General features: G+C 41.9%; 1 protein-coding gene across 6 annotated transcripts in view; it reads left to right on the forward strand.

The window, feature by feature from the left end:
- Positions 1–5,278: 5,278 nt before the first annotated feature.
- LOC118366005 (protein IWS1 homolog) overlaps positions 5,279–19,160 on the forward strand; it is a 31,467-nt gene continuing 17,585 nt past the window's right edge. The window contains exons 1-7 of one of the 6 annotated variants that reach the window (XM_052491634.1): positions 5,399–5,473; positions 5,732–5,778; positions 6,271–6,423; positions 7,614–7,699; positions 8,063–8,612; positions 17,700–17,762; positions 18,105–18,303. In XM_052491634.1, coding sequence (XP_052347594.1) covers positions 8,099–8,612; positions 17,700–17,762; positions 18,105–18,303 — 776 coding nt within the window. In that variant the 5' untranslated portion in view covers positions 5,399–5,473; positions 5,732–5,778; positions 6,271–6,423; positions 7,614–7,699; positions 8,063–8,098. Of the gene's footprint in view, positions 5,474–5,594; positions 5,622–5,721; positions 5,779–6,270; positions 6,424–7,613; positions 7,700–8,062; positions 8,613–17,699; positions 17,763–18,104; positions 18,304–19,160 lie in introns of those variants that run through there. The other 5 variants (XM_052491633.1, XM_052491632.1, XM_035748294.2 and 2 more) reach the window with 5 other exon arrangements.

Genomic DNA, 19,160 nt, shown 5'->3' on the forward strand with positions numbered 1-19,160 from the left:
TGTCTTCTTAATAATGACTAAATATTAGCCTTACTAACTGCAAAAATAATTAAAGAATTCATGGCTGCAATCATTGGTGAAACACAGTCTGGCTTCATGAGGAACAAACATATTTCTAACAATGTCAGACTAGTATTAGACATACTTGACTACTCAGACCTAATAACCGAGGATAGCTTCATATTATTTTTAGATTTTTATAAAGCATTTGACACAGTAGAGCATCAGTTTCTCTTCCACTCCCCTGTTAGACTTGGCTTTGGGGATTTTTTCTGTAAGGCTATTAAGACTCTCTATGCAAACGGTAACAGCTCTATCAAATTGAAATATGGCACCTCACCTAGATTTGAGTTAAAGAGAGGAATTAGGCAAGGTTGTCTTATCTCTCCGTACCTATTTTTATGAATCACCCAACTTCTTGCAATTTCTTTAAATAATAGTCCTGTACAAGGTATTTCCATAGCTGATAAATAAATTTTTATAAGCCAGCTGGCTGACGATACTACACTTTTCTGAAAGACGCTAACCAAATTCCTATATCGATCAATGTGATTACAATCCTTTTCCAAAGCATCTAGTCTACATCTTTTTTACATTTACATTTAAGTCATTTAGCAGACGCTCTTATCCAGAGCGACTTACAAATTGGTGCATTCACCTTATGACATCCAGTAGAATAGTCACTTTACAATAGTGCATCTAAATCTTAAGGGGGGGGGGGGTGAGAAGGATTACTTATCCTATCCTAGGTATTCCTTAAAGAGGTGGGGTTTCAGGTGTCTCCGGAAGGTGGTGATTGACTCCGCTGTCCTGGCGTCGTGAGGGAGTTTGTTCCACCATTGGGGGCCAGAGTAGCGAACAGTTTTGACTGGGCTGAGCGGGAACTGTACTTCCTCAGTGGTAGGGAGGCGAGCAGGCCAGAGGTGGATGAACGCAGTGCCCTTGTTTGGGTGTAGGGCCTGATCAGAGCCTGGAGGTACTGAGGTGCTGTTCCCCTCACAGCTCCGTAGGCAAGCACCATGGTCTTGTAGCAGATGCGAGCTTCAACTGGAAGCCAGTGGAGAGAGCGGAGGAGCGGGGTGACGTGAGAGAACTTGGGAAGGTTGAACACCAGACGGGCTGCGGCGTTCTGGATGAGTTGTAGGGGTTTAATGGCACAGGCAGGGAGCCCAGCCAACAGCGAGTTGCAGTACTCCAGACGGGAGATGACAAGTGCCTGGATTAGGACCTGCGCCGCTTCCTGTGTGAGGCAGGGTCGTACTCTGCGGATGTTGTAGAGCATGAACCTACAGGAACGGGCCACCGCCTTGATGTTAGTTGAGAACGACAGGGTGTTGTCCAGGATCACGCCAAGGTTCTTAGCGCTCTGGGAGGAGGACACAATGGAGTTGTCAACCGTGATGGCGAGATCATGGAACGGGCAGTCCTTCCCCGGGAGGAAGAGCAGCTCCGTCTTGCCGAGGTTCAGCTTGAGGTGGTGATCCGTCATCCACACTGATATGTCTGCCAGACATGCAGAGATGCGATTCGCCACCTGGTCATCAGAAGGGGGAAAGGAGAAGATTAATTGTGTGTCGTCTGCATAGCAATGATAGGAGAGACCATGTGAGGTTATGACAGAGCCAAGTGACTTGGTGTATAGCGAGAATAGGAGAGGGCCTAGAACAGAGCCCTGGGGACACCAGTGGTGAGAGCGCGTGGTGAGGAGACAGATTCTCGCCACGCCACCTGGTAGGAGCGACCTGTCAGGTAGGACGCAATCCAAGCGTGGGCCGCGCCGGAGATGCCCAACTCGGAGAGGGTGGAGAGGAGGATCTGATGGTTCACAGTATCGAAGGCAGCCGATAGGTCTAGAAGGATGAGAGCAGAGAGAGAGAGTTAGCTTTAGCAGTGCGGAGCGCCTCCGTGATACAGAGAAGAGCAGTCTCAGTTGAATGACTAGTCTTGAAACCTGACTGATTTGGATCAAGAAGGTCATTCAGAGAGAGATAGCGGGAGAGCTGGCCAAGGACGGCACGTTCAAGAGTTTTGGAGAGAAAAGAAAGAAGGGATACTGGTCTGTAGTTGTTGACATCGGAGGGATTGAGTGTAGGTTTTTTCAGAAGGGGTGCAACTCTCGCTCTCTTGAGGACGGAAGGGACGTAGCCAGCGGTCAGGGATGAGTTGATGAGCGAGGTGAGGTAGGGGGAGAAGGTCTCCGGAAATGGTCTGGAGAAGAGAGGAGGGGATAGGGTCAAGCGGGCAGGTTGTTGGGCGGCTGGCCGTCACAAGACGCGAGATTTCATCTGGAGAGAGAGGGAGAAAGAGGTCAGAGCACAGAGTAGGGCAGTGTGAGCAGAACCAGCGGTGCCGTTTGACTTAGCAAACGAGGATCGGATGTCGTCGACCTTCTTTTCAAAATGGTTGACGAAGTCATCTGCAGAGAGGGAGGAGGGGGAGGGGAGGAGGATTCAGGAGTGAGGAGAAGGTGGCAAAGAGCTTCCTAGGGTTAGAGGCAGATGCTTGGAATTTAGAGTGGTAGAAAATGGCTTTAGCAGCAGAGACAGAGGAGGAAAATGTAGAGAGGAGGGAGTGAAAGGATGCCAGGTCCGCAGGGAGGCGAGTTTTCCTCCATTTCCGCTCAGCTGCCCGGAGCCCTGTTCTGTGAGCTCGCAATGAGTCGTCGAGCCACGGGGCGGGAGGGGAGGACCGCGCCGGCCTGGAGGATAGGGGACATAGAGAGTCAAAGGATGCAGAAAGGGAGGAGAGGAGGGTTGAGGAGGCAGAATCAGGAGATAGGTTGGAGAAGGTATGAGCAGAGGGAAGGGATGATAGGATGGAAGAGGAGAGAGTAGCGGGGGAGAGAGAGTGAAGGTTGGGACGGCGCGATACCATCCGAGTAGGGGCCGTGTGGGAGGTGTTAGATGAGAGCGAGAGGGAAAAGGATACAAGGTAGTGGTCGGAGACTTGGAGGGGAGTTGCAATGAGGTTAGTGGAAGAACAGCATCTAGTAAAGATGAGGTCGAGCGTATTGCCTGCCTTGTGAGTAGGGGGAAGGTGAGAGGGTGAGGTCAAAAGAGGAGAGGAGTGGAAAGAAGGAGGCAGAGAGGAATGAGTCAAAGGTAGACGTGGGGAGGTTAAAGTCGCCCAGCACTGTGAGAGGTGAGCCGTCCTCAGGAAAGGAGCTTATCAAGGTATCAAGCTCATTGATGAACTCTCCGAGGGAACCTGGAGGGCGATAAATGATAAGGATGTTAAGCTTGAAAGGGCTGGTAACTGTGACAGCATGGAATTCAAAGGAGGCGATAGACAGATGGGTGAGGGGAGAAAGAGAGAATGACCACTTGGGAGAGATGAGGATCCCGGTGCCACCACCCCGCTGACCAGAAGCTCTCGGGGTGTGCGAGAACACGTGGGCGGACATCTTAACATTAATAACATTAACATTAATAAATGTGAACTCATAGCTGTCAAATATTGTGTGACACGTTAATATTATGGTATACATATTTAGGCATAACCATTACAAAGGATCAGAAGTCTAGAGGCTTACAAAATTTTAACCCTCTTTTTTTTAACCCAGAAGAAGCTAAATCAATGGCTACAGAGGGACTTATCTTTTAAAGGTAGAGTCCTAATTACCAAGGCTGAAGGTATCTCTAGACTAACACATGGCGCTCTATCTTTATATCGTGACAGTAAAATAAGCAAGGAGATAGACCAGATGCTTTTCAACTTTCTGTGGAGAAACCGTACCCATTACATTAGGAAAACTGTTGCAATGAACACTTATAAGAATGGTGGGCTGAATTTTCTGGACTTTACTGCCTGAAATAATACTTTTAAGATCAACTGGATAAAACAATTCCTAAGAAGACCCACTTCTATCTGGAATTTTATTCCTAATTTTATTCCTAGTCTTCTCTACTTTTGGTGGCCTTAACTTCATGTTTTTTGCAATTATAATATTGAAAAAGTTCCAGTGAAACGTTTTGCTTTTCATTGGCAGGTTTTCTTGTCATGGTCTTTAATTTATAAACACAATTTTTCTCCACACAGATATTATATATGGAATAATTGTGATATATTGTATAAAAATACTTCTTTGTTTTTAGAAATAATATCCAATTGATGAGACAACTGGTAAATGCAGAGGGTCTTTTACTCAGGTATAAGGAATTCTTATCACTTTATAAGGTCCCTGTAACACCTAAAGATTTTGCAATTGTTTTAGACTCCATTCCCTCAGGTGTTGCTCTGTTATTCAGAAACGTGTCAAGACCTGACCCTCAGAGCCTACCTTCTATTGACCCTGTTGACTCATCAGTAGGAAATATTTGTTTATCTTTTGGTCCATTCAACAACAGAGCGATGTCAATCTTGTTTCAGCAGGATGTTGTATCTATACCTTATGTCATGCCTTATTGGAATGGATTTATTGATAATATCGGTTGGGAAAAAGTTTGGAGGTTGCCACACACTTACCTACAAAATTAAGGACGTTTCCTTTAAAATGATTCATAAATATTATCCTGCCAACCGCTATATGAAGGAGTTTAAGGAAAACATCAACTCAAATTGCTCCTTTTGTAATGACCACCCAGAAACAGTGTTGCATCTTTTTTGGCATTGTATTCATGTATGAAAACTGTGGTAAGACATCAGTAGATTTATAATTGAACACATTTATGAAGATTTTACACTATTGTGGATAGATGTACTGCTTGGATTCTTTGCATACGATAGAAATAAGCTGAAACATTTTTATGTAATTAATTTCATTATTCTTTTGGCCAAATTTCATATACACAAATGTAAATTTACAAAAAAACAAAACTAATTTTCTTACCCTACAAAAAGAAATTGAACTGTATTTTAAGACAGTTAAATACCCTACTAACAAAAAAGCTGTTAGAATTGTAAGTGTATGTATGTCCCTTAAGGTCCTTATGTAATTGTAATGTGATATTGTACCCCCTAGCTCGATTGTCCATTGTTTATAATTTATATATACTTGTGTTCCCTCATGTACTTTCTGTATTGATTTGTTGTTAATAAAAAAGACAACATGCATAGTAAAGTTTGCTTAACTATATATCTTTGTCTGTCGTGACTACAACCAACACAAAGCATATTGAAACAGCTACTATGCTGTTGTTGTCTTAGGTCTCTCTTTATGTCGTGTTGTGGTGTCTTGTGATCTGTGTTTTGTCCTATATTTGATTTTTTAATCCCAGCCCCCGTTCCTGCAGGGTGCCTTTTGCCTTCTGGTAGGCCGTCATTGTAAATAATGAATTTGTTCTTAACTGACTTGCCTAGTTAAACAAAGCTTAAATAAAATTAAAATAAAACAGAAGTACCAAAGAATTTCAATACAAGTAAAGACTCATAGGAATCACGTATATCGAAGCGCGACCAAAACTAAACGCATGCGCATATTACGGCCCCAGTCCTTTGACGCTATTTGAAACATCGCAGGACTGTTTTTCTTCAGGTACTTGCTAATGTTTATCAATTAGCTATTGTTTTAATTTGTTGACCTGCATGGTACACTATCATTGCTGGCTAGCTTTCTGACCAGATGGTATTAGTTAATTAGCTAGATCTTGACGTTCAAGTTGTGGTTGCTAACTACCTAGCAGGTTGGCCTATTATTTTGTCGGTGCAGATTTCTTGTTTCAGAATTTATTGAGTTAACCATGATTAATCTGCGAGCCTAAGTACTGAGCTGATTGTCCATAGTGTTTTTCAGACAAATGGAAGGCGAAGAGGACGAATTCTTCTCCGGGAACCACTCTGGTAAGAACTGCTTTGATTCCGCCTCGGCGGGAGCTAGCTTGCCAGCTAGGTCCTATTGGTTTGTTGTTTACTGTACCAGCAACGAGTTGTCTGTTCTTTCGTGTATTATGGTTCCCCGCAAGGCAGGTTACAGGCCTAGTTTTGTCGCTTCTGGACTTCTGGTCAGTTGCCACAAAGAAGAACTTGGGAAAATTACAACTGGCCCAGAACAGGGCAGCACGGCTGGACCTTAAATGAATAATACGCATGTCAATAACGCGTGGCATCATTTGTAGTGTTGTGGTCGGTTTTTCTTAACTTTTTACTATTTTCTACATTGTATAATAATAGTGAAGACATCATAACTATTACATAACACATATGAAATCATAGAGCAACCATAAATATATATTTATGTGAGATTCTTAAAATAGCCATCCTTTGCCTTGATGACCGCTTTGCACACTCTTTGCATTCTCTCAACCAGCTTCACCTGGAATACTTTTCCACCAGGTTTGAAGGACATCCCACATATGCTGAGGACTTGTTGGCTGCTTTTCCTTCTCTGCGTTCCGACTCATCCCAAACCATCTCAATTGGGTTGAGGCCCGGCGATTGCGGAGGCCAGGTCATCTGGTGCAGAACTCCATCACTCCATCCTTCGTGGTAAAATAGCCCTTAAACAGCCTGGAGTTGTATTGGGTCATTGTCCTGTTGAAAAACAAATGATAGTCCCACTAAGCCCAAACCACATGAATGGCGTATTGCTGCAGAATGCTGTGGTAGGCATGCTGGTTAAGTGTGCCTTGAATTCTAAATAAATCAGATGGTGTCACCAGCAAGCACCCTCACACCATAGCACCTCCCCCTCTATAATTTACGGTGGAAAATACACATGCGGAGATCATCCGTTGACCCACACCGCGTCTCACAAAGACACAGCAGTTGGAACCAAAAATCTTACATTTGGACTCCAGACCGAATGACAAGTTTCCACTGGTCTAATGGCAATTGCTCATGTTTCTTGGCCCAAGCAAGTCGCTTCTTCTTATTGGTGTCCTTTAGTAGTGTGTTTTTGGCAGCAATTTGATCGTGAAGGTCTGACTCACAGTCTCCTCTGGACAGTTGCTGTTGAGATATCTGTTACTTGAACTCTGAAGCATTTATTTAGGCTGCAATTTCTGAGGCTGGTAACTCTAATGAACTTATCTTCTGCAGCAGAGGTAACTGGGTCTTCCATTCCTGTGGCGGTCCTCATGAGAGCCTGTTTTGTCATAGTGCTTAATGATTTTTACGACTGCATTTGAAGAAACGTTAAAAGTTCTTGACATTTTCCGGATTGACTGATATTCTTGTCTTAAAGTAATGATGGACTGTTGTTTCTCTTTGCTTATTTGAGCTGATCTTGCCATAATCTGGACATGGTCTTTTACTAAATAGGGCTATCTTCTTTATACAAAAACATGTAATGATGAAGTCAGTCTCTTTGAGCCATGAGTGATTGACATGTGTATTATTTATGTTAACTCTGCATGTACATTTTAAGGGCCAGCTGTGCTGCCCTGTCCTGGGCCAGTTGTAATTTTCCCAAGTTCCTCTTTTTGGCACCTGACCACACAACTGGGCAAGAGTCCATGATCAACAAAACTCAGGGCCTGGAGTGCCTGCCTAGTTGATATTGTTGTTAACAAGGCAGCGCAGCGCTTTAGTATGGGCAGACCTCTCCCCGTCTGAGCTACTGTTGCATCAATATTATTGTTTACATTGTCGTCATGCCCATTGTATATGATACCAATAGTTGTAAACATTCATTCTGGAATGCCAAAAAATGTGTTTGTTGTGTCCTGGTCTTGTAGATGGTGGTGGCACCCCTGTACAGGATGAAAATGCTCCTGGTTCAGATGCGGAAGAGGAGACAAGAAATGAGTCGTGCCACTCAGAGGTAAGGGGATTGTCATCTAAGCAAGACGTGTTCAACACCAGTCTAGTGTGGTGGTCAAACCCTCTTGATTTCCCAACCATCTTGCACATACAGATTAACATTTTAAAAATATGTATAATATCCCAGGGCTCTATGCGGACCTTTTTTTACAAGGAAAAGTGGAGGTGCACACAGACATTTAGGAGCACAATAAAGCTAGAATACATTTTTCTAGGCGCGTTGGTGCTCCTAAATTAAAATGTCAGATCGCACAGCAAAATATTTAGGCTCATATGCAAGTGAAATGGTGGCACTGTAGAACCCTGTATCTATCCCAACCGTAGACTTATGAAGCATTTTATATTTCCACTTTTTTTTATGCAGGATGAGAATAGTCATGGTGAGGCAGCAGCTCAGGCCATGGAGACAAATGGTTTGGCCAGTGGGTCAGACAACGAGGGCCACAAAAGGGAGGACAGTGACTCTGAGGAGGAGGCACCAGTCAAACGCAGCACCTCAGACATAGAGTGCACCCCCCCAACCAAACGCAGAGGCAGCAACTCGGACATTGAGGGGCCCCCAATCAAACACAGAGGCTGTACCTCTGACATGGAGGAGAAAGAAACCAAGCAGGCTGCAGCCGGGAGTGACTCTGAGAACGAGGATCAGCCCCCGTCTCCATCACGGAGCAGACACTCAAATGCACGCAGTGATTCTGAGACTGAGGTGCCCAAACACAAAGCGCAGATCAAGTCTGATGGAAAGGAGGAGGAGTGCGGTGAGAAGAAAGGGAAGTGGAAGGCTGTAATGCATTCCGATAGTGAGGATGAGGTGGAGGCTCGGTCAGTGAAAGCAGCTGCAGGCAGTGGCCAGGAGACGGATAGTCCCGCAAAACGGGTGGTGGACTATAGTGAGGATGATGACGCAATGCCAAGTAGGTGCCATCTACATCAGCGTATTGGGATGGGGGAAAACAGTTGACTCCTGATAAGTACACAATCAATCAATCAATCTACTGATCCCTATTCGAATATATTTTCTATTCACTTTCTCCAGATATCGGCATGCTCTGGATTAGTACACACATTCATACTACAACCGTTCAAAATGATTGCACTATATCAAGTAGGGGTGTGACATTAAGTGAAATTCAGAAGATAAAAAAGTTTTACAAAATTAATCACCACTCACAGGTCCCGATCATCATAAAGGGGGAAATTAAACATACCTAACACAACAATACATTAGTGTTAGTAGGAGGAGATATGCATCTTTCAAATTATTTACATTTTAGTAATTTAGCAGATGCTCTTATCAAGAGCGACTTACAGTAGTGAGTGCATACATTTTTCATACTGGTCCCCCGTGGGAATCAAACCCCCAACCCTGGCAGTGCAAGTGCCATGCTGCATCAACTGAGCCATCCCAGACTGCCACAGTTATAAAGCGTTCTGCATGTCATTATCATTCACAGTTGGGAAAATGGCAGAGAGTGAGACAGGGAAGCGAGAGCAACAAAGTCCTGTATGGCAATACTTTGAAAAGTTAAATGAGAAAGTTGTGTAATGCAAACTTTGAGGTGGAATTGAGTTCTAGTGGCAGTACACGTGTCAGGTGCAATGCTGAAGGGAGGCACTGTGAGACCCAACCTGTTGCTTGCAGCAGTGCGATTAGGGACAGAGATGATTGCAGTTGATGTGCAGCCCATGTCAATGGTAGAGGATGTCGGCTTCAATGTTGCCTTAATGGCATGTAATAGAGCCAGACTACAAGATGCCAAACTGTGAATGTCTGGATGTAGACATTGTATAATGATTGCTCTGTAGGTACAAAGTGCAAGCTCTCAACACCAGATTGTTGGAAGTTTATGAACACGCTGTCACACATCACTGCAACGAGCCATCACATTGAGAAGTGCGAACAGGCACACAGCAGAGAATTGGTGCAGTAAGCCTTACCAGACGGCGCTCACCAGTAGTAAGGTGAGTGCCTTCTGGTAGGGTTTCCACTAGATCAAAAAGTCATTATTGTCTATATTGTAAAAATGCATAAAAATAAAACCAATAACCAATAATCTTGTATTTTCAGCTGTTTTGAAGCTGGTGTACAAAACTAAAGGTAAAAGTCGCAAAAACAAAACTTAAGCATAGAAACTTAAGCATAGAAATAGCGCATACAGAATGAATCTACTTCTCCTTAAACTTGCTTTCAATGAGAATTACAGATCTATAACTCACATTTCAATGTGAAATTTGTGTTGCACAAAAGGTTACACAATGCTGCTTTAATAACCTCTTTGTGCTAGGGAGCAGTATTTTGACATCCGGATGAAAAGCGTGTCCAAAGTGAACTGCCTGTTACTCGGGCCCAGAAGCTAGGATATGCATATAATTTTATAAAGTTTCTAAAACTGTTAAAATAATGTCTGTGAGTATAACAGAACTGATATGGCAGGCGAAACCCTGAGGACAAACCATCAAAAAATAATAATAATTTGGCCTACTACTTTTTCCAATGGAACTGCCAGATTGCAGTTCCTAGGACTTCCACTAGAATTTGTAGTTTTTCTAAGTGGCTCCCATTTTGGCTGTAGTGTTTTCATGCGCATGGATGAGAGAGCGTTCTTTTTTTGTTTATCTCCTGTAAAGACAATAACGATTCTCCGTCTTAAAATGTATTGTTTATTGATGTATTAGGGTACCTGAGTTTTGATTATAAACGTTGTTTGACTTGTTTGGAGAAGTTTATTGGTAAAGTTTGGGATTAATTTTGTATGTGTTTTGAAGGAGGGAAACCGGTGGATTATTGAATGAAGCGTGCCAGCTAAACTGAGTTATTTATCAAACAAAAGGACCATTTGTGATGTAGCTGGAGTGCCAACAGAAAAAGATCTTCAAAGGTAAGGCATTTATTATATCGTTATTTCTGACTGTCGTGGCACACCTGGCTGGTTGAAAATGTTATTCATGCTTTTGTATACGCGGTGCTGTCCTCAGAGAATCGCATGGTGTGCTTTAGCCGTAAAGCCTTTTTGATATCTGACACAGAGGCTGGATTAACAAGAGGTAAGAAGTTAAGAGGTTGTATAAATAGGCGGGGTTTATGACTCTGTGGCTGTGGTAACTAGTGACGACCGTCTGGTCGAACTGGATTGCGGTAGATTGAACTGCATTGCCCCTGAGTGGTCATACGGAGGACCATATCTGAATAGTGAAGTCACATAAATCATAACATTTTCTTATCATTTAACAATTAATAAATGTCAGTTTAAACGTTAACCACATTTTTTACATTTGTCACATGCGTCGTTCCCCGGTTCAAATGTTTAAACGTTGTGGTTATTTCCACGTGTAGCAGAGAAATAACAACAAATAAGGCACTGACTGATAGCTGTTAGCTCGTATGCTAACCGTAGCTAGCTAATTCAAGTTATGTGAGGACCATTTCAGTTAAGACGGGCAATACTGAAAGGCAGATGAAAAATAATTATTTCAGAAAGACTACCTGTCGAGATGAGTTTCAGCAAAACCATGCCTATACAAGATGTTGACACTTTTCTGACTTTTTGATAATGTCTGATTTGTTGTTGTCTTGTCTGACTTTTGACCTTTTGATAATTCCAGCAACCCTGTTGGATTCCAGACGTCATTAATATGTGGATATGCACACGGACATGATCAAAAAGCTATATTTGCTCAAAAAGCTACAGTGGGGCAAAAAAGTAGTTTGTCAGCCACCAATTATGCAAGTTCTCCCACTTAAAAAGATGAGAGGCCTGTAATTTTCATCATAGGTACACTTCAACTATGACAGACAAAATTAGGAGAAAAATACAGAAAATCACATTGTAGGATTTTTAATGAATTTATTTGCAAATTATGGTGGAAAATAAGTATTTGGTCAATAACAAAAGTTTATCTGAATACTTTGCCAACAAAGGGTATATAACAATGACTGAGGTCAAACGTTTTCTGTAAGTCTTCACAAGGTTTTCACACTGTTGCTGGTATTTTGGCCCATTTCCTCCATGTAGATCTCCTCTAGAGCAGTGATGTTTTGGGGCTGTTGCTCCCTCCAAAGATTTTCTATGGGGTTGAGATCTGGAGACGGGCTAGGCCACTCCAGGACCTTGAAATGCTTCTTGCGAAGCCACTCCTTCGTTGCCCGGGCTGTGTGTTTGGGATCATTGTCATGCTGAAAGACCCAGCCACGTTTCATCTTCAATGCCCTTGCTGATGGAAGGAGGTTTTCACTCAAAATCTCACGATACATGGCCCCATTCATTCTTTCCTTTACATGGATCAGTCGTCCTGGTCCCTTTGCAGAAAAACGGCCCCAAAGCATGATGTTTCCACCCCCATGCTTCACAGTAGGTATGGTGTTCTTTGGATGCAACTCAGCATTCTTTGTCCTCCAAACACGATGAGTTGAGTTTTTACCAAAAAGTTAGATTTTGGTTTCATCTGGATCATCCAAATGCTCTCTAGCAATCTTCAGACTGGCCTGGACATGTACTGGCTTAAGCAGGGGGACACGTCTGGCACTGCAGGATTTGAGTCCCTGGCGGCCTAGTGTGTTACTGACGGTAGGCTTTGTTATTTTGGTCCCAGCTCTCTGCAGGTCATTCACTAGGTCCCCCCGTGTGGTTCTGGGATTTTTGCTCACTGTTCTTGTGATCATTTTGACCCCACGGGGCGAGATCTTGCGTGGAGCCCCAGATTGAGGGAGATTATCAGTGGTCTTGTATGTCTTCCATTTCCTAATAATTGCTCCCACAGTTGATTTCTTCAAACCAAGCTGCTTACCTAATGCAGATTCAGTCTTACCAGCCTGGTGCAGGTCTACAATTTTGTTTCTGGTATCCTTTGACATCTCTTTGGCCTTGGCCATAGTGGAGTTTGGAGTGTGACTGTTTGAGGTTGTGGACAGGTGTCTTTTTTATACTGATAACAAGTTCAAACAGGTGCCATTAATACAGGTAACGAGTGGAGGACAGAGGAGCCTCTTAAAACCTCTTGAGGATAGGGCGACGCTAGCGTCTCAACTGGCCAATTTCCAGGGGAAATGCAGAGCGCCAGATTCAAATAAAATGCTATAAAATTCAAACTTTCATTAAATCACACATGTAAGATACTCATTTAAAGCTACACTCGTTGTGAATCCAGCCAACATGTCAGATTTTAAAAATGCTTTTCGGCGAAAGCTTAAGAAGCTATTATCTGATAGCATGCACCCATCTACACCAGTAGTAAACAAAAGAGCTAGCGTAGCAGGCTGAAATAAACGCTGAAATAAAATATGCATTACCTTTGACGATCTTCTTTTGTTGCCACTTCAATATGTCCCATAAACATCACAATTGGTCCTTTTGTACGATTAATTCCGTCCATTTATAAAGCGCGTTTGATCCATAAAAAAACAGCTTCCAAAAAACGCAACGTCACTACAAAATATTTCAAAAGTTGCATATAAACTTTTCCAAAATATTTCAAACTATTTTTGTAATACAATGTTAGGTATTTTTAAACGTTAATAATCGATCAAATTGTAGATGTGGCAATCTGTATTCAATACATGAACGAAAAGAAAAAAGCTCTGCTCTTCACATCTTGCGCAACTCACAAAAGTGTCCCCTGTTCAGAGTTGGCCTACTTCCTGATAAAACAAAGGAATAATCTCAGCCATATTCCATATATTTTTTTATGCAGACTAGCTCAAAAATAAGTGAAATTATCCAATGGATAATGATAATTTTCTGGCCTAAAACGTGGAGGTGTAAAAACATAGTTAGTTTTCACCACATTTTAATTCGCTCCATGTTTCAGGCAGCCAAGTGTAGGCTACGGCGAAAAGTTGTAGCCATCCCTGTGTTTTGAGAGCGATTTCTGATTTTGCCAAGTGTTTGTCACGGTTTGTGCAAGAAACAATAACTGATTCGATAAATTGAACTAAGTGCTACGCATAAGCTATATATGAATAGGCTACATGTAGGCCATCAACTCTCAGTGAATGCTTTTGTTTGTTTTGTGCGTATGAATGTAATATTGCCGAATGCGGCAGTAAAAATACTTTGCCTATTTAATGCAACCCTTGTTGTTAATAGATCGCAAAGCAGCATACAACTCACCTAAACGGTTGGAAATAAGTGAACTTCATCCATCGCCTTAGCTCAAATCTGAAGGCCGGGGTGCATTTAGGGCCTACTGCGGATCGCAAAAATATCCTATTGATAATGATCACACTTCCTCAATTCAAATATTATGGTGACACCAAGCTCGCATTATCATTGTGGCCCTATTACCTGGACATGTTGAAATCCTATCTTAATGCCTAGAATAAAAACTTCCAGGCTTCCGTCATAACTGTCAATTGATTGACTGAAAAAATATAAATAATTACAGGGGGCAGGTTGGAAAAATCGAACCCTGTTCGAATTGTCCTCTGGCACCCTGTTCTCTTTTGTCGTCTGGAATAGCTGCCATTCTGGAGTAGTAATTAAATAACCAAAAATCTCTAGTAATACTAGTCCACTGCGAATAGTTATTCAGTCACGTGCATGTGATGCATATGTGTCAAGTAAAGAGGGCAAGGGTTGAGGGACTAGGGAATGTTTTTCCTAAACAAATTGGGGATTTGGGGATTTCGGTAACAACTTTTCAGTCAATTTGTTGTAATTATGTTGCAGCTTTAGCAACACGGTCAGCGTGATAAACACTTTGATGTTCTTTGGTGGTTGCTGCAGCATGGAGAGAGACAATGGGTGCTAGTCAGTCACTTGCAGTCTTTTTTATTTATAACTTTAAAAAAAATAGGTCAGTAAGTAAATCAATTGCTGGTCGGACTCCCTCTAGTCATTTGTGTCTTAAATATTTCATCAAACCGGGTACTTAAAGCATCAAACAAGCTCAGTGAATATAGTTGATTTGATTAAAACGCATATATGGAAAATCATGTTTCAACATTTCGACCACGGAAATCTAATTCGCATTAGTCTATGGAAAGAAGAGACAGACGAACACGATGATGTTGTCCATTTTCACCCCTGTTGTAGAAATTCAGTACTGAGAGAGACTTGATCATTTCTTCAAACAATCATCTTTATTTAATATCGATTCATTATTGTAATAATGAAACAGTCAGCCCAACAGTCTTGTTCTGACTGTTAGGCTGAGAGCCTAACTGGAAATAAAAAAAACAGATATTATATAGGACCTAAAAATGCTTAGTCACAATGGTTCTATTTCCCATAAGCCACCTTGGCTATCTATACAGGATGGTTTTTTACCCAACCCGGATTAGTTTCCCAGGTGCCAGGAAGATGAGACAATGAGGCATTGTTCTAAACTATTCCAGGCTATCTCGGGTCACACACACACCACATCTTGTCCTATGGAATGCCAGCTTTTATGTTTTTATCACCAACATCAGTAGTCAGCTTGAAGCTATCTCCAGTAAAACCCCTGTCTTCAACACCCAGACTAGCTGCAGGGTGCTGAAGTGGAGACCATAAAGCACAGTATTAGCACGACAGAAATGCCTTACTGTTTGTTAAGAAAATAATTGTTACATATCCAACAAATAAGGTGAATACATAATTGTTCTATCCCAACCCCACAAGTGTCTTGGGACTCATCTGAAGTCTGTACAGCCTACTTGCCAACTTCTGTCTGTAGCGTCCAAACACACACGGGCCCCTTTTTGGAAAGGTGACTCTCACGAACACATACAGTACCGGTCAAAACTCATTCCAGGGTTGTTTTAAAAAAAACTATTTTCTACATTGTAGGATAATAGTGAAGACATTAAAAATATGAAATAACATATGGAATCATTTAGTAATCAAAAAGGTGTTAAACAAATCAACATATATTTGAGATTCTTCAAAGTAGCCTCTGTTTGCATTCATGACAGCTTTGCACACTCTTGGCATTCTCTCAACCAGCTTCATGATATAGTCACCTGGAATGCATTTAAATTAAAAAGCGTGCCTTGTTAAAGTTAATTTGTGGAATCTCTTTCCTTAATGTGTTTGAGCCATTCAGTTGTTGTGTTGTGTCAAGGTAGGGTTGGTATACAGAATATGGCCCAATTTGGTAAAAGACCAAGTCCATATTATGGCAAGAACAGCCCAAATAAGCAAACAGAAATGACAGTCTATCATTACTTTAAGACACAAAGGTCAGTCAATCCGGAACATTTCAAGAACTTTGAAAGTTTCATCAAGTGCAGTTGCTAAAACCATCAAGCGCTATGATGAAACTGGCTCTCATGGGAACCGCCACAGGAATGGAAGACCCAGCGTTATCTCTGCTGCAGAGGATAAGTTCATTAGAGTTAACTGCACCTCAGATTCTGGCCCAAATCAATGCTTCACAGAGTTCAAGTAAGAGACACATCTCAACATCAACTGTGTCCTTGATCTGATGAGTTGGTTTCAACCGCTGTGTCTTTGTGAGATGCAGAGTAGGTGAACAGATGATCTCCGCTTGTTTGGTTTCCACCGTGAAGCATGGAGGAGGTGGTGTGGGGGTGCTTTGCTGGTGACACTGTCAGTGATTTATTTAGAATTCAAGGCACACTTAACCAGCATGGCTACCACAGCATTCTGTAGTGATACACCATCCCATATGGTTTGTGCTTAGTCCCACTATCATTTGTTTTTCAACAGGACAATGACCCAAAACACACCTCCAGGCTGTGTAAGGGCTATTTGGCCAAGGAGAGTGATGGAGTGCTGCATCAGATGGCCTGGCCTCTACAATCACCTGATCTCAACCAAATTGAGATGGTTTGGGATGAGTTAGTCCGCAGAGTGAAGGAAAAGCAGCCAACAAGTGCTCAGCATGGAGTATTGTTGAGTGTGAAAACCCCAGCAGTGTTGCAGATTATGACACACTCAAACTGGTGCCCCTGGCACCTATTACCATACCCTGTTCAAAGGCCCTTAAATATTGTCTTGCCCATAGGTTACATTGCGGGGTGGTAGATGCCCAGTCTCTCGTATAGCTCAGCTCAGGTGTCTGCATACACCATAGACACATATATTTGTCACAGACACGCCTTGGTTTTACTGCCCATTGGGGACCGAACATTTATTCCTTTTCAAAATCCTATGTTCCTTAACCCCTAACCGTAAAAATAACCCTATTTGTATCCCTAAACCTAAAGGCGTTAGCATGCCAGGCGAACCAAACGAGTGTGCTCGCATACTCCCTTAAAAGTCCTTTGTTTGAAAAACTGTAAGAAATATAGTACTGTCAATTTTTTGATGCCATAGCCAGTATACATACACTTCCTCAAAATAGTCAGAATGAATATAAGATGACCCAAGAAATGTTATACTTTGTTTTAGCAGAGGAGATCTTAGTTGTGCAATTTTATATCAAAGATGTTTGCAGTATTTCTCAATTAAAAAATGTGCATGAAAACAAGTCCTCTTGTTGAATGACAACATACTTTATTCAATAATCTGTACTGTTGACCAATCACCGACAAAGGGGCATAGACTTCGGCTATCAACTCTGGCTTGCCTCAAATTTTTTGTGTGCGCCCGAACAGCCGAGAAAAGCCTTGCTGAAATCCAAATCAAACAAACATGTTTTATTTTGGGGACTGGCGAAATGTCTCGTTTTAAATATATATACATTTTTTTTTAAATCCCCCTTGTTTTACTATCCTTGTGAGGACTTTTGGAACCCAAAATGATAGTGAAGTTAGACCACACAGAATTCAGCTCGGACAGACACAGGCAGGCATCAGCTTGGACAGATCCAGCTCAGAGAGGTCCAACTCATTCATGTACTCTATCAGCAGCATATTTTAATTTAGAATGGATAATTAATGTGTTTATGGAAGAAATGTTAGGGCATTGAATCGAAATGAATCGCACCAAATTGTTTCAAAATGTATTGTTACTTTTCTCAATGAAAGATGCACATCCCTGCACTGTATCTATCAGGTCTCTAACTCCATCTGTTGGTTTCAAAATGTGATTTTGTTGAATGTGTATGTGCTGTTACAGTGAAGAGGAAGAAAGCCATCCTGTCAGACAGTGAAGATGAGGAGGAAAAGGCTGACGAACCAGGTAAAATGAAAGACCGGCAGCTGGACCAGTGCAATTGGGTGGCTCTGGTCAAAAGTAATGTACTGTATGGGGAATAGGGTGCCATTTAAGATACTCACCATATCTTGAAGTCTATGATGGTTAGCGAGTGTGTGGAGATTAAGGCTGCATCTTAAATTACTCCATAGTGTACACTGTGGTGTGTGTTAGGTCTATGTATTTTTTTTTTTATTGAGCTGCTCTGTTGGCCAGGTCTCCCTTGTAAAAGAGGTCTTCTGACCTCAATCGGACTTCCTAGATAAATAGTTGTGGTCAGAGCCGTGGGGCTCTATGATCATAATGATGGTGACTCCTCTTCCTCAGCGTCGAAGAAGAGCCGCACCGTATCTGACGACGAGAACTCTGACAGTAACGCAGGCTCAGAAGCGCCCGACAAAACCATGGCCAAACTGCGGGAACTGGGCTCAGAAAGCGAAGACGAGGATGATGGACAGAAGGCGACAGGAGGGAAGGATGAGAAAACACTGTTTGGTAGCGACAGCGAATCGGGTGACGAGGAAGAGTAAGTATTCCGATCCCTACACTCACACTCAGTTTGAGTTTTGAATTTCCTTATATAAATGAGAAATTGCTGTTTGCTTTTTACCAACTTTGTCATTCTTTCTGTAATGATAGCACTGTACAAGGTATTATTGTTATTTTTATTCTGTAACTTGACATAAATAAAATTGTATTGGATTTTGGATTTTTTACATGCTTCATAAACAACAGGTGAAATGCTTACTCACGGGTCATTTTCAAACAATGTAGAGTTAAAGATAGATGACAAAAAAATCTATTAAAATAGTGACACAAGGAATAAATACACAGTGAGTAACAAATAACAATGAGTAAAAATACCTGGGAGTACCAGCACCGAGTCGCTGTGCTGGTGTATGAGGTGGTTATTATTATACCTTTATTTGAAACAAGGAACACAGACTGAGACCAAGGTCTCTTTTACAGCTGAGCCCTGCGTATACATGTTTACACATACAGTTTTGGTACAATGATTAAGAAATTACACAAGACAAACAAAGCGATCACAGATAACATAAAAAAATACAGTAGTAGATTGTTACATTTACACACAGGTTATTCCCCTAATAGCACAAGAACTTGCATTACCTGAATCAGTTGCAAGCAATACAAAAATAAAAATCCTCCAATAATTGTTTAAAATGGGCAAGGGGGACAAGTCTCAAGTTTAAGTTTAGTCTGCAGGCTATTCCATAAGCAAGGAGCATAACAGGAAAAGGCAGCCATTTACCCAACTCTGTGGAGATCGCAGGGTCGTCACGTGTAATCCTTGCTTGAGACCTGGTTTTATGAATTATAGTTATAATGTTGATGAGTGATGATAAGGTAGTTTATTCAGAA

This window comes from Oncorhynchus keta, chromosome 33 (assembly GCF_023373465.1).
Source record: "Oncorhynchus keta strain PuntledgeMale-10-30-2019 chromosome 33, Oket_V2, whole genome shotgun sequence".
Classification (NCBI taxonomy): domain Eukaryota; kingdom Metazoa; phylum Chordata; class Actinopteri; order Salmoniformes; family Salmonidae; genus Oncorhynchus; species Oncorhynchus keta.